Source organism: Schistocerca serialis, chromosome 6 (genome assembly GCF_023864345.2).
Source record: "Schistocerca serialis cubense isolate TAMUIC-IGC-003099 chromosome 6, iqSchSeri2.2, whole genome shotgun sequence".
Taxonomy (NCBI): Eukaryota; Metazoa; Arthropoda; class Insecta; order Orthoptera; family Acrididae; genus Schistocerca; species Schistocerca serialis.
The window spans coordinates 130,070,591-130,092,162 of record NC_064643.1 but is presented as its reverse complement, the minus strand read 5'-3'; the positions used below and the strand labels follow the sequence as shown (position 1 = coordinate 130,092,162).

Genomic DNA, 21,572 nt, shown 5'->3' with positions numbered 1-21,572 from the left:
GCCGGCCTCTGCACTGCTTTTACCTTGGCTGCCTGCATTGTGCAGTGCCCCACTGGATCTTGTGTTTCACATATGCCGTGCCGTCTGTGCTTCTTCTGCCGCGCGCAGTGTCTGGCGCAGCTTAACGTAGCATTGCACTCCGTCGGCGATCGTTTCAGTCGCACGTCCTGCCCTCTGGGCAGTTGATGCGAGCAACAGGACAGAGAGCCTCCTAGCGGAGAACATAAGAACTGCTTGCAACAACCTGCTCGCAAGAGAACGGACGATTTGTCTCGGAGCGGGTGACTGGTGGCCGTTCACCGCTCCCCCCACCCTCGGAACTCGCCCGCTCAACGCTCATCCCTCCGTTCTCGACTCTAGCCAGAGCGTTGAGCAAAGCAACTCAGGTGTCACTCTGGTCTCTGCGGTCTTAGCTCACGCAGTAATACAGCTCACGGCTCGACCTGCTTGACTCAGTGCCTCTGCAACGGAGTTCGTCTCTACTGGATATTGTTCTTCATAGTAATACCGCTATGTATATTACATTATTGTGTTATGTATACATCATTTGTTTTTATTTTATTTTTATTTATTTAAACTGATCAGATTAGATTCCTGACGACTCCTCTTACTAGAGGATTTTTAATATGGACACAACAATTTACGCTTTCATTACGAGCGAACCCATAAATGTATCGCAAAATGTGATACACCAATATTTTCCTTGTTTTATTATGCGTAAGGCTATATGCAGCACTTTAGTCTTACAGTCAAATTTATATATTTTTTTCCTTATTCTGGTACGGATTTTGCGATTTTAGGTGTCTTCGGAAGGAAACATTCACTTTAAAGATATATGGCTTGCGATGTATTTGTACGAGGTTAATGAAATTTTAATACATTATAGCCAAATATATTGTTAATGTAAATCTCAAGTTACAACGTTTTCCGATCACCCAAAAACCCACGATGGTGCAAAATAAATCAATAATCAAAAACATTGTCATATCGTGGAAATTTCAATAAACAATACAAAATTCTTACTCATTATCTGTGTTACTTCAAAATAGGATCAAATAAGATCAAAATACAGGTATAGTACTGGAATAAATCAAGTTTAAAGGGCAATGTGCCTTCCATTTATTTTCTATTGTGAATGAGTGGTGAGTCATGGAAAAGAGCTAGCTCATTTCAGGGAGTGAACGGTTCTGATCCAATCTCTGAAAAGAACAATTTTGCCCATCTCTACTCTTCACGCCTGGATTCGATGTTTTGAATGTTGTATTCATTTGGCATACCAAATGAAAACAAAAAAGTGGCAGGCACGTAAAGCAGAAGATAAAGAGGAATAAGCAATAGCCGGCCGCGGTGGTCTCGCGGTTCTAGGCGCTCAGTCCGGAACCGTGTGACTGCTACGGTCGCAGGTTCGAATCCTGCCTCGGGCATGGATGTGTGTGATGTCCTTACGTTAGTTAGGTTTAAGTAGTTCTAAGTTCTAGGGGACTGATGACCACAGATGTTAAGTCCCATAGTGCTCAGAGCCATTTGAACCATTTTTTTGAAAAAGCAATACTGAAAGCCAACATTCAAAAAGCTTTCAAAGAGCAGCTTGGAATCGTAGTTGACATGCCGAAACAAGGGTTTGGCAGTACGAATGACGAAAACACCACTCGATGTTTTTTGAAAACACTCCAACATCAGCGCTGATTACTGGAGTTTCCGAAGAACTAATCCACCGTTTCCATATAATTTTGCAGACGATTTCGAGCGGACGTCAGATCGACGTTGAAAAGTTTCGAGCATACGCCTTAGCAACTGCCAGGCACTACGTGAAAGAATACCCCTGGTACAACATGCCAACAGCAGTCCATAGATTGTTGATTCACGGTCCAGACATTATTTCTTCGGCCATTTTACCCATCGGTCAACTATCGGAGGATGCTCAGGAACCAACCAGTAAGTTGATAAAGCAATATCGCCTGAGTTTTTCTCGAAAGTTTTCAAGAGTTAAGAATATGGAAGACGTGTTCAGGAGATTGTTGGCAACGACAGACCCCTACGTTTCTTCCTTACGCAAATCTTCGCCGAAGAAACTGAAGAGTTTGTCGCCAGAAGCCGTTGCCCTCTTAGTTCCTGTGGCGGAAGACTATGAAGATTCAGATGCATATGCAGATAATGAGGAAACAGTGTTTGAGGATGATGACGATTCAGTTGAAGCAGAAGATGAAAAAGAATAAGAAAATGAAAACTTGTAAATTAAGTTATAAAAAATTTACAAAATAAATAATTGTAATTAAAATGAAATAATTTTTTGTAATATTTTACACCATCTTATAACCTATATTTGGTCCTTTCTTCGAGTTTATCACTTTTTTGGTTAATTTTTTAAGCATTAACTACAATAACCTCTAAATACTGGCTTTTATATGAATAAAAGTATATAAATATAAATAAATAAAAAGACATAGATTTTGACCGCCATCTTGGATCCACCATTTTTAAATTTTTTGAACTCCGTCATCATCAGTAACCTCGATAATTCCCTAAAAATTACTTTTATACGTAAAAACTGACAGTAGTGTACATAGAGCCTGCCATCTTGGGTCCGTCATTTTGTTTTTTTCACTTTTTGATATCATGTTCTTAATCAGAAACTCCATAAACCCTTACATACTAAGTTTGGTACAAATTGAACAACTACTTATATTTTAACCAGCTTTTTGGGATTCTGACCCACTGTGCGACGTCGTCTACAGAAAGAGTGTGTCAAACATCAGTGATCGCTAAACTTTTCACAACAGGGTACCTTGCGGCTGGTGGATACTGTGAATGAGTTCAAGAGTATAGGAAAATATTAGTGTAAAACATTTAACTAATTTGGTAGAGTACATATATGTATAACTGCCTGTCTTGAATTTAGTTAAATGATCAGGTATTTGTTATTTGATCAGTAAGATATCTTTCTGCATTTCCGAATAAAGTATATGAAAAAATATGCTACAGTTTCCATTCACAAACAACTTCACACAGATCGACAGAGCAGCTACAGTAGACGTACGATTATTATTATTATTATTATTATTTAAAGACAGAAACACGTAAATATTAAGCACAGAAAAGGTAGCAGAGGCTGTAGATTGGTGGCCCCCACATGTGTAGTGTAATTCTAAAAGTACACCATTTGATAAAGTTGTCACAGAAAGACACCACAGTCAGTTCGATTCAGGTGCAACATCTCTGTACGATAGTATTCCATCAAATGTATTTGTAGGGTAGATGGTGAACTGTATTATGAGTAGGCACATAAACAGAAACAACTGTGAAATGCGGTGTGCTTTGTGAAATTTATAGTCTCTTTAACAAACTGTGACAACTTAGACATCATGGAGATTGATTTTGACTGAAAATTGCGAAAGATGTTTCTGGCTAGCTTATTGTTGTATTTACGTTTCAGAATGATTCATTCATTACAAGGGCAATGGGTGTTATAGAGAAAATACCCTTCCTAAATTATTGAACACTATTTGTGCATCCAATTTTGCAATTCTTGGGCGTATAGAAATCATGTTTCTGTGGTTTGATGATTATTAATTATATTGAGGGCATATTTAAAGAATAAGATGCCACAGTTTACAACAAGCATCCATTATCTTTTCTATAATCTTGGGGTGGAAATGTGCCTATGGCACATGCCAAACTGGAGGCTGCTGTTATTGTATCTCAACACAAATGGTTGAGAAACTGTTTCTCACATAATTTTGGGTTGTGCAATCATCTCTGACACCTGAATGTAATATGGAAGGGAAAGCTGAAGCAACCAGAGGCCTGGCACCTTCACTGTGTTCTTCGTTCTTTTCTTGTCATCTCAGCTGAGAACTGTCTGTTTTGTTTTCAGAATAAAAATACCTGTTCTCAAATGAAAAATAATTAGCAGAATTGCAGATGGTGCTGCTTCAAAAAGTGCCTTGAAAAGAACCAGAAAAGGGAGAAAGAACTGTATTGGTTAAAAAAGGACCATAAAGTTCAAAGTTAGGATCAGAAAATAAAAATTAATGAAATAATTTCAGAATAAAATTATATTACTCCATATACATTTGTTTATGTTATTTTCTTTCCTTTTCAACTGAAATAATAATCATGCCAGCTGCCTCCTTGTCAGTACGAATAAATTATCCAACAGACAGAAAGAAATCACCAGCGGCAAAATATGTGAGTGTCTGTAGCCGCTGATTCATTGGTAGAACAGAGTCATTTCTGAAAGAAAGAAAAGAATGACATGAGGCAATTCAAGAAAAATTTAAAGACATAATTTGCAGAGACTCCTTCCTCTATTATGATTATGTACCTCCAATAACTAAAGATTCCTGTTAACTGAATGAAAAGTACCTATGCTCTTGTCACACAGAAGTAATTACTTTATGATAAATATGTATGTTGTTATGTAGATGATACTAATAACAGAAATACAACAGCTATCTCTATAGCTTTCTTTAAAAAAAAAATACTTTCCTAGTAATTTCAGTGTGTTAAATTTAGCTTGAGTAAACACAAATAACATTCATATTTATGGGAATAAGTCTAGGTGGTGGAGTATCTTGTTGATCTGAAGCATTCACTAAAAGATGGAAACTTACTGTCCCAATGAGTTATAAGAGTGAACAGTATTTTCTGCTATAGATTTGGTTGAGTGAACTAGCGACATTAGTGTGCTATCAAATTTTTGTTACGTTAAACAATCACAATAAGCTATCAATTTCAGAAAAATGGTGCTTCACACTAGTACAATGTAAGATATTTCACTTAAAGTTGCCTTCAACTAGCTACAGTCTAACATAAAAGAGAACCCTGAAAATAACTTTATATTAATGGAAATTTAAAAACATAGCATTCCAGGCACCCCTTTCACATGCTATAGCTATGCATATAACTAGATTCCCGTTCTGTTCTTATAGCATACGAAAACAACCATTATTTTGTGATAAATATGGGTGGGCTTATGAGGATAATACTAATAACAAAGAAACAACAGCTACGTTCTATAGCTGGAGAAGCATCACTTTTTTTATGAAAAAACCCTTACTTTCTTCTTAATCTTATTGTGTTAAACTAAGCCTGAGTGAGAACAAATAGTCGCTTCCCGCGCCCAGGTTCCCGGGTTCGATTCCCGGCGGGGTCAGGGATTTTCTCTGCCTCGTGATGACTGGGTGTTGTGTGCTGTCCTTAGGTTAGTTAGGTTGAAGTAGTTCTAAGTTCTAGGGGACTGATGACCATAGATGTTAAGTCCAATAGTAGTCAGAGCAATAAGAACAAATAGTTCACTGGCTTCAGCTAATAATGGTAGGTGGGAGACAATCTTCTTGGTCCAAAGCATTAATGGGCCTGTAATCCTAACATTTTCAATAACAGGTGGAAATTTGTTTTGACACTGCTGTGGTCTTTACAAAATAGAATACAATAGAAAATAAAGTGGAACAATATTTTCTGCCATTGATGAGATTGGGACACTATTGTTTTGTCAAAACGTTTTGCCACACAAAAAATCGATGTTTCGCCAAAAAGAGAAAAAGTGTTAATATAAATTGTACGCATAATTGGTGTGATTTTTCGATTTGGTTAAGTCTGTTATGGCACTATCTGCTAAATAAAACGAAATAGTCTTTTTGCTACTGCAGCAGTCGTAACACACACCAGTTAAACAAGATATTTTTCTACGTATCGTTATTTTAATATGCCTGATTTACATAAATAACGCGACGGAATTCGCAAAGTACTGAAATCGAATGTATATTACTACAAATGAACAGTATTATTTAAGAAAGCAGACGAATAGTCTCACCTGCCCGTCATATGCTCCACTTTCTCACGTACAACACTGACAAGACGAAGTACTGCTTCCTCTGATAAGCAAAATCTGGATATAAATTCGGAATCGGCGCCGTCACTCTTTCTTTTCCTTCCTCATTCTCATGAACAGTTCAGCCAAAATCTCGTCATTGCTGGCTGCATCTGTCACTATCCCAGCCATTTTGAAAAGTTATTCCCCAGTTGAGATTGCTAACCGGCCAGAAATCGCCGGTTAAGTTATCTCGAGTTTATTCTCCTGTTAGACGTTATTCCGGATTCGTACAGAACGTTTCTCGCACTGGTCCGCGAATAGAGCTTAACAGGTTACTAATCGGAGATTGTACAGCTGGCCCTTAGAAACGGAATACGCATAGACAGACTGCCGTATCACCTGACGTGATGGTATGGGGTGCCATTAGTTACACGTCTCGGTCACCTCTTGTTCTCATTGACGGCACTTTGAACAGTGGACGTTACATTTCAGATGTGTTACGACCCGTGGCTCTACCCTTCACTCGATCCCTGCGAAACCCTACATTTCAGGAGGATAATGCACGACAGCATGTTGCAGGTCCTGTACGGGCCTTTCTGGATACAGAAAATGTTCGACTGCTGCCCTGGCCAGCACATTCTCCAGATCTCTCACCAACTGAAAGCGTCTGGTCAATGGTGGCCGAGCAACTGGCTCGTCACAATACGCCAGTCACTACTCTTGATGAACTGTGGTATCGTGTTGAAGCTGCATGGGCATCTGCACGTGTATACGTCATCCAAGCTCTGTTTGACTCAATGCGCAGGCGTATCAAGGCCGTTATTACGGCCAGAGGTGGTTGTTCTGGGTACTGATTTCTTGGGATCTATGCACCCAAATTGCGTGAAAATGTAATCAGATGTCAGTTCTAGTATAATATATTTGTCCAATGAATACCCGTTTATCATCTGCATTTCTTCTTGGTGTAGCAATTTTAATGGCCAGTAGTGTATGAGGTGCTGAGTGAAGAAATGCCCCTATAATTTTTTACAATGTTCCTTATCTCTTTTATTAAATATTGTCGTTACTATTTCTAGCTATTTGTAATTTCTTTCAGTTTCCAGAATTTGTGACCAAATTTTTTTTGTTATTTTCAATTAAGAAAAATATTCTTCGCTGTGAGTTTCTATCGCTTATGATGTTCTTCTTCATCGTATTTCCCCGTTTTTCAACGGCGTAGGCCTTGGTACATGGGTTTTCAAAACGTTAGGTAGAGCCGGTGATGCAGCCACTGGCCCACTTCCCCCACCCCCACCACAGAGCTGTCCGCCCCCGTAGGTGAGTGGTCAGCGCGACAGAATGTCAATCCTAAGGGTCCGGGTTCGATTCCCGGCTTTGTCGGAGATTTTCTCCGCTCAGGGACTGGGTGTGGTGTTGTCCTTATCATCATCATTTCATCCCTATCGAAGTGGCGTCAAATTGAAGGACATGAACCTGGAAAACGGTCTACCCGACGGGAGGCCCTAGTCACACGACATTTATTACCACAGAGTACGGAATCTGTGTATCCTACGTGTCTTCGTCGAGAGCAGGTCTCAAGTGTGACTACATTTTATAAATGTTATATCCGAGGTGGAACTTGGATTACAGACCTGTTTTTGCTGAATTGGCTGTGGGGAGCTACCTTAAAACCATATCCATCCTGGCCGGCTTGACAGCTTCGTTGTTAATTCGCGAAGCGGATCCATTCGCAGGAGCCTGGCTTTCCAGAAACGTGGAAGCGACGCTGTAATGTGCTTACCTATCCGGACAGTTTGATAAAGTTACTTAGAGATGTTGATACATTTGAAAACAATTTAATTAAATTTACTGAGAATAAACTGTTCAGTAATTATCAACGAAGATTGTTAAAAATTGTATCTCATTACAGAAGTCGTTTTAATCAACAACACACTTTGAATGGCTCTGAGCACTATGGGACTTAACATCTGAAGTCATCAGTCCCCTAGAACTTAGAACTACTTAAACCTAACTAACCTAAGGACATCACACAACACCCAGTCATCACGCAACACACTTTGATTAACGGCTCAGTTTGTATTATAAATTTGAACGCAGGCTTCTTATTTATTCTGAGTCAACAGTGGCTGACAAACAAAGTGAGCCACGCAGAAGATATGTTCCGATCTCACCGTAACTTCGCACATATATACACACCATGCGAAGGCATGTAAATGATTGCAGCAGCAATTCTTTGTGAAAGGTAGAATGGACGCCAGTGGGCGTTACCGTTGTTCTTGTTTAACATTGTTATCAGGCCTGCTTGTGTGTATAAGGGGCCTGAACAGCATCAGGTGTTGCGTGATCACTGGGAAAGACACAGAGTCGTCATGTACTCGTGTGAGACAGCGTTATCAGTACCTAACAAAGTTTGGAAATGGCCTCATCGTGGGCCTCCATTTGGCCTGCTGGTCTAATCGTGAAGTATCCAGATTTGTGGATCATTCGAGTGTCACAGTGGCCCAGTGTTATTCTGCATGAGTGTTTAAGGGCAGACATAATCTTCATCAGCGTTCCGATTGACAACGTCTCATCATCAGAATGGGCGATCGCCGTTATTCTGCACCAAGCACGTCGTAACCTCTTCACATTTGCGCCTGCCATCCAACAGTTACAGGTAGTGGACTCCGTGCAACATCCAGTGTCATCACGTGCCACTGGTCGCAGACTTGCAGCAGCCGAACTAGGTAATTACCGTCTCATTTGGAGGCCATCGTTGACACGACAACACAAACGGCTGCGTTTGGGACGGTGCCATGACCGAGAAGCGTGGACTGCTGATGAATAGCGTCGCATTTTGTTTAGCGAGGAATCGCTATTCTGCACTACTCTGGATGACTTGTACAGGGTGGCAGCCTGTCAAGGAATATTTTAGGGAATTGGTTTAAAAAATTTATTTCAAAGAACCAGTCAGGTCTTTACATGTTTTCTCCCAGAGCAACTTCGGTTGTGCATACGTGACAAATTGCCTGCCTTTCAGAACCGAGGCAGTTCTGCCCATTTAAAGCTGCTGACAAGAGACGCCTTGAGCCTTCTGCTGAACTGCTAGCGAATTCACGCCATCGGTTTTAGCCAGTAGCGTACGTGGGATACAGGTCATGTGTGTGGAGTGCAGGGCACAGTTGCTTCGCTTCTTGTGATCCAGACCTCGAGCAGAACAGACGTTTTTCATGGGAGGCAGAGCCTCCGGCTTTGCGTTCTACGACCGGCCACCAACATAAATTAACATGAACCGCCTCCCCATCCACTGTCTATTTGTTTACTTGTTCGTCCTCCTAGACTGGCCTCAATCTGGTAACTTCCTCCCTAGGCGCACCCCTTGTATACCGTACACCGAAATACATTCACTTGATTTTACCTAATTTTCTGTTCTGTCATTTAACGGCAGCCGTGGATGCCCACTCGCAAATTCCGATCGCTCGACCCCCTGTACGTTGCCGGATTCAACATCCGCCTTACCCCTTCCCTGCACATGTACAGACCATCGCTGGCGACACTGGCGCCGACTCCGGGAGATGTCCAATACTTCCAATGTTTTGGAGGGGCACAGCGAAGTTACTCCTGGTGCGGTGGTGTGGGGGGTACCATCGCGAATGACCTTAGGCCACGGTTAACAGTTGTTGAGAGAGCTTCGATGGAACGACGGCATGCCACCAACATTTCGCATACTCGAGTGTTACCTCTCATGCGACAGCATCGTGGTTACACTTTCCAACAAGACAATGCTCGTTCACATATTACACGTGTCTCTATGAACTGCTTGCGTGATCTTGAGGTAGGCCAGTGGCCAGCAAGTTCCTTAGATGAGGCGCCAACGATACGATGTTGCAGTGCCTGTGTTATTAAGAAGTACGACTGAGCTGACTACAGCTATCATGAAATACATGAAATATTTTCATACTTGCGAATGTGGACAACCGTCTTCTGTATAATGGAATGAGGACAATGAAAATCTGTGTCGGCCCGGGGGAGAACCTGAGTTTCCAGTTTTAGGCGAGCGGCCACCTTAACCGCTTTGGCTATCCGCGCACGACTCACCGGCCAGATGCAAACTTCCATATTTCGTCGTTCCTGCACTTGAACACTTCCTGTAATTTCTGTACGGGGGGCGGCGGCGGGGGGAGGGGGGGCAGACATTTTAAGGAAAGTCACTAATTGGTATCGGCAGATGAAAGCTACACTAATGGCCATTAAAATTGTTACACCAAGAAGAAACGCAGATGATAAACGGGTATTCATTGGTCAAATATGTTATACTAGAACTGACATGTGATTACATTTTCACGCAATTTGGGTGCATAGATCATGAGAAATCAGTACCCAGAACAACCACCTCTGGCCGTAATAACGGCCTTGATACTCCTGGGTACTGAGTCAAACACAGCTTGGATGGCGTGTACAGGTACAGCTGCCCATGCAGCTTCAACAAGATACCACAGTTCATCAAGAGTAGTGACTGGCGTATTGTGACGAGCCAATTGCTCGGCCACCATTGACGAGACGTTTCCAATTGGTGAGAGATCTGGAGAATGTGCTGGCCAGGGCAGCAGTCCAACATTTTCTGTATCCAGAAAGGTCCGTACAGGACTTGCAACATGCGGTCGTCCATGATCGTGCTGAAATGAAGGGTTTCGCAGGGATAGAATGTAGGGTAGTGCCACGTGTCGTAACACATCTAAAATGTACCGTCCACTCTTCAAGGTGCCGTCAACGCGAACAAGAGGTGACCGAGATGTGTAACCAATGGCACCCCATACCACCACGCCGGATGATACGCCAGTATGGCGATGACGAATACACGCTTCCAATGTGCGTTCACCGCGATGTCGCCAAAAACGGATGCGACCGTCATGACGCTGTAAATAGAACCTGGATTCATCCGAAATAATGACATTTTGCCATTCGTGCATCTAGGTTCGTCGTTGGGTACAATATCGCAGGCGCTCCTGTCTGTGATGCAGCGTCGAGGGTAACCGCAGCCGTGGTCTCCGAGCTGATAGTCTATGCTGCTGCAAACGTCGTCGAACTGTTGGTGCAGATGGTTGTTGTCTTGCAAACGTCCCCATCTGTTGACTCAGGGATCGAGACGTGGCTGCACGATCCGTTTCAGCCATGCGGATAAGATCCCTGTCATCTCGACTGCTGGTGACACGAGGCCGTTCGGATCCTGCACAGGCGTTCCGTATTACCCTCCCGAACCCACCGATTCCATATTCTGCTAACAGTCATTGGATATCGACGAATGCATGCAGCAATGTCGCGATACAATGAACCGCAATCGCGATAGACTACAATCCTACCTTTATCAAAGTCGGGAACGTGATGGTAGGCATTTCTCCTCCTTACACGAGGCATCACAACAACGTTTGACCAGGCAACGCCGGTCAACTGCTGTTTGTGTATGAGAAATCGGTTGGAAAGTTTCCTTATGTGAGCACGTTGTAGGTGTCGCCACCGGCACCAACCTTGCGTGAATGCTCTGAAAACCTGATCATTTGTATATCACAGCATCTTCCACCTGTCGGTTAAATTCAGCGTCTGTAGCACGTCATCATCGTGCTGTAGCAATTTTAACAATTTTAATGGCTGTAGTGCATATTGCAGTACCCGTGTTTTTAAGAAGTACGCTGCAATGTTCCCTACAGCCGTTATGAAATACACTGAAGAGCCAAAGAAACTGCTACACCTGACTAATATCACGTAGGGCCCCCGAGAGCACGCAGAAGTTCTGCAACACGACGTGGCATGGACTCCACTAATGTCTCAAGTAGTATTGGAGGGAATTGACACAATGAATCCTGCAGAGCTGTCCATAAATACCTTAGAGTACGAGGGGGTGGAGATCTCTTCTGAACAGCACGTTGCAAGGCATCCCAGATGTGCTAAATAATGTTCGTATCTGGGGAATTTTGTGACCAGCGAAAGAATTTAAACTCAGAAGATTGTTGCTGAAGCCACACTGTAGCAATTCTGGACGTGTGGGATGTCGCATTGTCCTGCTGGAACTGCCAAAGACCGTCGGAATGCGCAATGGACATGAATGGATGCAAGTGATCAGACAAGATGCTTTCGTACGTGTCACCTGTCAGACTAATATCAGGGGTCCCATACCACTCCAAATGCACATGTCCCATACCATTACAGTGTCTCCTCAAGTTAGAATAACCGAGCGAGGTGGCGCAGTGGTTAGCACACTGGACTCGCATTCGGGAGGACGACGGTTCAATCCCGTCTCCGGCCATCCTGATTTAGGTTTTCCGTGATTTCCCTAAATCGTTTCAGGAAAATGCCGGGATGGTTCCTTTGAAAGGGCACGGCCGATTTCCTTCCCAATCCTTCCCTAACCCGAGCTTGCGTTCCGTCTCTAATGACCTCGTTGTCGACGGGACGTTAAACGCTAACCACCACCACCACCACTCAAGTTAGAATAATCTCCCGCTGACATGCAGGATCCGTGGATTCATAAGGTTGTCTCCTTACCTGTACACGTCCATCCGTTGGATACAATTTGAAACGAGACTCGTCCGAACAGGCAACATGTTACCAGTCATCAACAGTCCAATTTCGGTGTTGACGGGCCCAGGTGAGGCGTAAAAGTTTGTGTCGTGCGGTCATCAAGGATACACGAATGGGCCTTCGGCTCCGAAAGCCCACATAGATGATGTTTCGTTGAATGGTTCGCACGCTGACACTTGTTGATGGCCTAGCATTGAAATCTGCAGACATTTGCGGAAGGGTTGCAGTTTTGTCACATTGAACAAATCTCTTCAGTCGTCGTTGGTCCCGTTCTTGCTGGATCTTTTTCCAGCCGCAGAGGTATCGGAGAACTGATGTTTTTCAGGATTCCTGGTATTCAGGAGACACTGGTGAAATGGTCGTACGGGGAAATCCTCACTTCATCGCTACGTCGGAGATTTTGCGTCCCATTGCTTGTGCGCTGATTATAACACCACGTTAAAACTCACTTAAATCTCGGTAACCTGCCATTATAGCCGCAGTAGCCGATGTAACAACTGTACCAGACACTTGTTGTCTTATGTAGCCGTTGCCGACCGTAGCTCCGTATTCTGCCCGTTTACATTGTATTTGAATAAGTATGTCTATACCAGTTTCTTTGGCGCTTCAGTGTATATGAATGCGTGGTGTCTGTTCTTTCGCACATGTCCGAAGCGGTGAAGGCGTCCGCTAGCGTGCTACGCGAGATACGAGTTCCAGCGCCGGTCCGTCACAGATTTTCCTTGTCGTCATTTCATTGTACAGCTGATGTTTGTCCATATTCGAAATAGCGAATATGTCTCATGTATCCTTCGATATGTCTGCGACAGAACGTGTGTGGGTACAGCTCAGATGTAATCTCTGTCCCAGTGCTAGTACCAGGAAGCTGTTCGATACAGCTCCACACTGTCGCCTGATAAACAAAGTAAGAGCCTACGGAATATCAGACCAGCTGTGTGGCTGGATTGAAGAGTTTGTAGCAAACAGAACACAGTATGTTGTTCTCAATGAAGAGACGTCTACAGATGTTAAAGTAACCTCTGGCGTGCCACAGGGGAGTGTTATGGGACCACTGCTTTTCACAATATATATTAATGACCTAGTAGATAGTCTCGGAAGTTCCATGCGGCTTTTCGCGGATGATGCTGTAGTATACAGAGAAGTTGCAGCATTAGAAAATTGCAACGAAATGGAGGAAGATCTGCAGCGGATAGGCACTTGGTGCAGGGAGTGGCAACTGACCCTTAACATAGACAAATGCAATGTACTGCGAATACATAGAAAGAAGGATCCTTTATTGTATGATTATATGATAGCGGAACAAACACTGGTAGCACTTACTTCTGTAAAATATCTGGGAGTATGCGTGCGGAACGATTGGAAGTGGAATGATCATATAAAATTAATTGTTGGTAAGGCGGGTACCAGGTTGAGATTTATTGGGAGAGTCCTTAGAAAATGTAGTCCATCAACAAAGGAGGTGGCTTACAAAACACTCGTTCGACCTATACTTGAGTATTGCTCATCAGTGTGGGATCCGTACCAGGTCGGGTTGACAGAGGAGATAGAGAAGATCGAAAGAAGAGCGGCGCGTTTCGTCACAGGGTTATTTGGTAAGCGTGATAGCGTTACGGAGATGTTTAGCAAACTCAAGTGGCAGACTCTGCAAGAGAGGCTCTCTGCATCGCGGTGTAGCTTGCTGTCCAGGTTTCGAGAGGGTGCGTTTCTGGATGAGGTATCGAATATATTGCTTCCCCCTACTTATATCTCCCGAGGAGATCACGAATGTAAAATTATAGAGATTGGAGAGCTCACGGAGGCTTTCCGGCAATCGCTCTTCCCGCGGATCATACGTGATTGGAACAGGAAAGGGAGGTAATGACAGTGGCATGTAAAGTGCCCTCCGCCACACACCTTTGGGTGGCTTGCGGAGTATAATGTAGATGTAGATATAGATGTAGAATAACAACGACCAGTTACAGCAGTTGCGCGTCACCAGGGAAAGATACCTTCTTTGTAAATTTCACTCCGTATTGCGATCAGTGTAACAACGTCACATACCTTCGCACCCTATGAAGTTCCATTCCGTTTTCTACTCCCTTATGGGCGCCTCACTTTTTTTGTCACCCAATGTATTTTTATTTCATTGTTTTTGTGAAAACATAAATGCCGGTCTTGTGCACTATTGTTCAGAAAATAGTCTCCAGGTTGGAGTGGATGAGTCTTTCATTGGTTTCTGAGACTAGCTGCCCTCGATTTTTTTGTAAAAGCGATGGTTCCACGCTGCAGTATGAAACTCTCCCGACGTATCAGCAAATGCCGTAACTGGCTGGGAGCTGTGTTTGACTATTACGTAACAGCAATAAACGAAACGACGCTTTTGTTTACCCGCAGGCCCCTAAACCGAGATAAAGAGCAGCGAACGAGGTTGCTGCACGGATAAAACTAGTTCTGTTTACCACCGAAACACTCAGGAAGTCTGTGATTCTTCTTCTCTACATTCAGTCGGATTTTACGCAAATTTCTAACCATCACTTTCATTCATTGTTCGCAATCGATTCTGCCTATCCTGTACACTCTTGTTTGTATCGTTTCTAACATAAAGCGCACGCAATGCATTCCGTTTACATTGCGAAACAATTCTTCGCATTTCACATTTTCAACATTTGCTGCATTTTCCCTCTACATATTTTTAATCGTAGTCTGTCGCTGTTAGACCTAAGAACAAGAGTTTGCTATCGTACTTTCCAGCATGGATATTTATGGGCAACATCATCCCACAACACTTTTTGCTTCTCGGAAACGTATTTTGGAACTAGCGACCTTTATAAACATATCCAGCAGCACTAGAAGACAACGATCACGTGTGCCACGTTTCTACCTTACATCTCATATTGGTATATTATTTTTTACCCTTAAACAAAGAATTAGAATACGTATGTTTCTCTTGTAACTGAAAGTTTAAGGACTAAAGTTTCGCCGTTGTTCCGAAATGCTGAGTAGGGATACTTACATTTACCACAAAAACAACCGAACGTCTTGATATTCTGCAACACCTGCCTCCCTTCACGAAACAGTTTCCAGTTTGCTGCCATCCTCATCTGACAAGTGCAGGGCTATTACAAATGATTGAAGCGATTTCATAAATTCACTGGAGCTCCATTCATTGACATATGGTCACGACACAGTACAGATACGTAGAAAAACTCATAAAGTTTTGTTCGGCTGAAGCCGCACTTCAGGTTTCTGCCGCCAGAGCGCTCGAGAGCGCAGTGAGACGAAATAGCGACAGGAGCCGAGAAAGCGTATGTCGTGCTTGAAATGCACTCACATCAGTCAGTCATAACAGTGCAACGACACTTCAGGACGAAGTTCAACAAAGATCCACCAACTGCTAACTCCATTCGGCGATGGTATGCGCAGTTTAAAGCTTCTGGATGCCTCTGTAAGGGGAAATCAACGGGTCGGCCTGCAGTGGGCGAAGAAACGGTTGAACGCGTGCGGGCAAGTTTCACGCGTAGCCCGCGGAAGTCGACAAATAAAGCAAGCAGGGAGCTAAACGTACCACAGCCGACGGTTTGGAATATCTTACGGAAAACGCTAAAGCAGAAGCCTTACCGTTTACAATTGCTACAAGCCCTGACACCCGATGACAAAGTCAAACGCTTTGAATTTTCGGCGCGGTTGCAACAGCTCATGGAAGAGGATGCGTTCAGTGCGAAACTTGTTTTCAGTGATGAAGCAACATTTTTTCTTAATGGTGAAGTGAACGGACACAATGTGCGAATCTGGGAGGTAGAGAATCCTCACGCATTCGTGCAGAAAATTCGCAATTTACCAAAAGTTAACGTGTTTTGTGCAATCTCACGGTTTAAAGTTTACGGCCCCTTTTTCTTCTGCGAAAAAAACGTTACAGGACACGTGTATCTGGACATGCTGGAAAATTGGCTCATGCTACAACTGGAGACCGACAGCGCCGACTTCATCTTTCAACAGGATGGTGCTCCACCGGAGTTCCATCATGATGTTCGGCATTTCTTAAAGAGGAGATTGGAAAACCGATGGATCGGTCGTGGTGGAGATCATGATCAGCAATTCATGTCATGGCCTCCACGCTCTCCCGACTTAACCCCATGCGATTTCTTTCTGTGGGGTTATGTGAAAGATTCAGTGTTTAAACCACCTCTACCAAGAAACGTGCCAGAACTGCGAGCTCGCATCAACGATGCTTTCGAACTCATTGATGGGGACATGCTGCACCGAGTGTGGGAGGAACTTGATTTCCCGCTTGATGTCTGCCGAATCACTAAAGGGGCACATATCGAACATTTGTGAATGCCTAAAAAAACTTTTTGAGGTTTTGTATGTGTGTGCAAAGCATTGTGAAAATATCTCAAATAATAAAGTTATTGTAGAGCTGTGAAATCGCTTCAATCATTTGTAATAACCCTGTATCCGTCTCCTGTCGAGATAAGATTGGTGTAGGGACCACACAGTCAGCATTACAGAAACATAAGGAAGTATATTGTATGTGAGCTTGAGGTTACAGCTTTGTATATCTGTTACCCGAGAAAGTTAATTGATGAAAATGCAATATTGGCTCTTGCGTACTTAGAGATAGTGAAGTAGCGGTGTTCTTCCGTTATGGTTAATAAGTTATTGTGTCTTTTGAATAAACTGTAAGAGTTTGAAAGAAGCTAAACTATTACATCTCTTGATTACGTTGCTAAATTGCGAGGGCTGTAAAGTGGGAATGGTAAGAACACAAATCCTCGCCTGAAAAATATGGAGATAACGAATTAATTCAGTCGTGGGAGAAAAAGTAGTTATCTTCATATTTGGAGTCGGATTTGCCAATTCTAGTTTGTACCATAGGCAAATGTCTTAATTTCATTTATTTCTCTAATTAGACGTCATTAATTAACAGTGTAAGTAATGTTAGTAAAAGGAGAAAAATCATGTGATTCATGAGCATCTTTCGTTAAAATGAGAGGTTTTTCCGCACGTTATGCGAGGCGGCTATATACAGGATTTCGTAAAACGCTCATCTGAAGCGCTCTGAACTATATTGCTCTTGATACATACGATAATTTGTCTATCAGAAATGTAAATAAAGGTTGATGTTGTTTATAGTATTTGGGCTCTTTTCTATCGTAATATTTATCTTGACATAGTCCATCATAGAGCTGAGTGAGTAAATGAAACTGAACGTTGCTTCACTTGTGTTCTACATTGAAGAGCCAAAGAAACTAGTACACATGCGAAATATTGTGTACGGGCCCCGCAAGGACGCAGAAGCGGCGCAACACGACGTGGCATGGTCTCGACCAATATCTGAAGATGTGCTGGAGGGAACTCACACCATGAACCATGCACGGCTGTCCATAAATCTGTAACACTACGAAGGGGTGGTAATCTCTTCTGAACAGCACGTTGAAAGGAATTCCAGACATGCTCGATAATGTTCATGGCTGGAGAGTTTGGTAGCCAATGGAAGTTTTAAAACTCTGAAGAGTGTTCCTAGAGCTACTCTGTAGCAATTCTGGACGCGTGGGATGTCGCATTGTCCTGCTGGAATTGCTGGAGAGCCCGTCGGCATGCACAATGGACATGAATGAATGCAGGTTATCAAACAGGATGCTTACGTACGTGTCACCTGTCAGGGTCGTATCTAGAGGTATCAGGGATCCCATATCACTCCAACTGCATACACCCCACACCATTGCTGAGCCTCCGATTGAACAGTCCCATGCTGACATGCAGGGTCCGTGGACTCATGAGGTTGTCTCCATACCCATACATGGCCACCAGCTCGGTACAATTTGAGACGAGACTCGTCCGACCAGGCAACATGTTACCAGTCATCAACAGTCCAATTTCGGTGTTGACGGATCCGGGTGAGGCGTAAAACTTTGTGTCGTGCAGTCACCAAGGATACACGAGTGGGCCTTTGGCTCCGAAAGCCCATATCGATGATGTTTCGTTGAATGGTTCGCACGCTGACACTTGTTGATGGCCTAGCATTGAAATCTGCAGAAACTTGCGGAAGGTTTGGAGATCACGACATAAAATTTGGTGAAACAAGCGTGCTAGCGAGGACGTCGCACTATTATACACGTATGTATAGAGAGGCAATTGAAATCCACAAACATCAATACAATTTTAATCGTAAAGAAGAAGGATTAAAATTGGATAAGATATGGCGGTCGACGTTGCATCAATCACGTGACAATCGATTGCCTGCAATCGAGAGAACAGACGATAGCCAGAGATAGCTGCACATCGACGCCATGTGACGTGTGGTGGCGCCCCCTACGATCTCTATATAAGCGGCGGCCCCAGCTCCTAGCAGCCAGTCGTCGACTCACCTCGGAAGATGTTCTCCGCAGTTGAGAACGAAACGTCAGGGAGAAGAAGTTCTACAGATCGACCACGGCAACTTAGCCCGGAAGAGTTTACTGATAAAGACGCCGGCCGCGAAAGCCTACATGGGACATTTTTCAACTGTTCTTGATGTGGGACCACAGTCATATAGATTTTATTGAAAGAAGTTTCAACTATTTGATTTTAGTTGTTCATTTATTTTATGCGATCATGATTTCAGCTCTGTAGCTATTTTCAAGTGCATGTTGAACTGTTAAAACACATTTTAACATTTCAACATACACTTGCGAATCGCTACGAAGCGGAAATCATGTAAAATAAATGAAGAATCAACACTCAAATGGCGTTTTTTTTTTTTTAAAAAACAACACATTTTTGTTCATGCACTGTTTGAGTGCTGATTCATTCTCTGGAAACTTTTTTTACACGGAAAATGTTATTGTGTAGTTAAAACGCACGTGAAAGTATTAAATCAATTTCGTGTAAGGACACCTTTAGTAAGAAGTTCAGTAGAAGCAATAATTTTCTTTGTTGATTTCCCCTAGTATTCATGTGGAAAATATGTCCTACTTAGTACCGTATAACTGTCTGCATTTCAAGAACTTTGTATAAGAATTTTAATATTAACAGTAACACGACATGGAAAATATAGGTGTGAGGTTGTAACATATAATTTCGTGTAAATCATTGTAAAATATGTTTCGATAATATCGTCTTTGTCGTCTGGGGGGAAAACCTAATCTAAAGTGGGCCTGAAAGGCTGAAAGTCATTTCGTGACGTTTTGCAAATCACCAACAGTGAATTCTATTTCTGTTGTTGTCCTACTGAGTCAATCTCCAGCGGAACGCTCATTCTACTTTTTATAAAAATAAATCAGTATGTTGGACTCTCGCATATAGTATTTTTGTAAGTATGTACGAGTTTATTTTTGTGTTTTTTTTTGCAGCATGCTCCAAACGCTCTCTTTATTAGAAAAGTGCATAAGATAAATGCATGTCTTACAGGTATACAGCAGTATCCAGGCGAACGTGTCTTTGTTGTCGGCAGATGAGCGCTACGTTCTTCTTGGTTATGACGTGGAAAAGGTAAGTCTTCTATTAACTGAAGTTATCATTTTAGTTGCTCTTCCAGAAATCGGAATGAAGTTCATTGTACAACACCAGTCTAATTTTCTAAGCAGCTTATATTTTTATGTTTTGAAATACGCCTGTAAAGCCAGGTTTTTTGTTGATTTTTCAAGTTAAAGTGTTTCTTGAAATTCGAAAAGATATATATTTCTCTTGAATTAGAAACATCGTTAAATTTATCGAGAATCTGGAATAGTGTCCATTTTGAACAATATTGCCTGCCGAGTACATCGAGTTAACACTTGCTGTCTTCTTTGGTCAGTGCTGATCATTCAAGAGCGTTGCCATTCTAGAACGTTTGACGCACATGCTGACAACTTATACCTACCAATTCTCGTTTTCCTTTTCCTCTGCGTTACGATAAGAACTGCGAAGTCAAGTAACGCCATACCAAGGTTGCTCGACGTGCAAATTTTGCGTAAGTGTTTGTGGGCTTTGGAATCAAAGCTGGGAATAACTGCTAGGTTAAAGCCTTCCGTTAGGTGGTCACTCAGCATCGGATATATCAAAAGAAATAACACGGCCTGCCCGGGTTCGATTACTGTTTCACTGCGCAGCCTCTGCCTGTACTGATTTACCAACGTTGGCGTACATACGTTGAAGAGTAACAGAAGTGAATTAATGATTTAGCGCGATGCTGCTATAGTACAGCGGTCCAGTCTACGTCAGACGGCAGTTTAGGTCGAAAATTTGCAGCTGCATAGTCCAGAAAAATAGACTGCGATTATAAGTATGGTGTATGTGGCGCTCGCGTAGTGTAAGTGTAATGAGACTCCTCGATTATTAGAACAAATTTTTTTTTTAAGAAACAGCTGGTTCACATTCAGAAGAGTCCGCAAACGGACTTCGTTAAGAAGAAAAACGGTAATTAAGAAATGCCACATGCCAACGGATGCAGTTAGTATCGAAGAACAGGAGAGGAAAAAAGACGTACGGAGTAGAAATGGAAAGACAATGAATAGCAAAGTAAAGTGTAAAAAGTTTACGTGGCAGGGAAATGAAGAACGAATATGGAGGAGAGGTGGACACGACAGTAATACGAACCGCAAGGTACAGAGCACACGCAAGATTTGTCCTCCATTCGTAATCATCCCTTTTGTAGTCTCACCCGTTCTCTTTTCCCATTTCTCTTTTGCAGAGCTTCTTAATATCGTTATGATCACAAACGCGGGAATTCTGTGGTAGCTTTCTGCAGCGTTTTGTCGAGCAGCGTATTTGGCGATCTTGTCTGTTCATTCATTGTCAGAACTTCTTGCATGAGCTTTTGTTCTATAAAAATGACGTGCCATTTCATACGACAGTTTTTCCTAATTTCGTGATTTTTTTTTCCTTTAAATGAATCGATGGTTGATATACAGGGTGTATCAAAAAGAATCATCCAGTCTGGCACGTTTTAAAGTAATAAACATATAAAATGAATTTTGTTTTTTGATGAACGGGAAACTCAACAGGTCTTTTTTCATACCTTTTCATAATTGTTTAATATGCCTCCCCCCCCCCCCCCCCCCCCTTGAGATCCACGGCATATGTCAACGCGGTATTCAAATTGTTCCCACTCTGCAGCGAGCATGTCTTGAGTTATAACTTTCACAGCTGCTGTTATGGGATGTCTCTGTTCATTCATTATTGTTGGTAACAAGGCACATAAACTAAGTCTGTTATAAACCCCCACAGAAATAATCAAATACAGTCAGCTCCGGTGATGTAAGGC

At 42.6% G+C, this 21,572-nt stretch overlaps 1 protein-coding gene across 1 annotated transcript in view; it reads left to right on the top strand.

Moving 5' to 3' along the window:
- Positions 1 to 21,572, top strand: part of LOC126484123 (venom dipeptidyl peptidase 4-like) — a 411,056-nt gene that overhangs the window by 213,529 nt on the left and 175,955 nt on the right. The window contains exon 4 of the mRNA XM_050107505.1: positions 19,739 to 19,819. Coding sequence (XP_049963462.1) covers positions 19,739 to 19,819 — 81 coding nt within the window. The remainder of the gene's footprint in view (positions 1 to 19,738; positions 19,820 to 21,572) is intronic.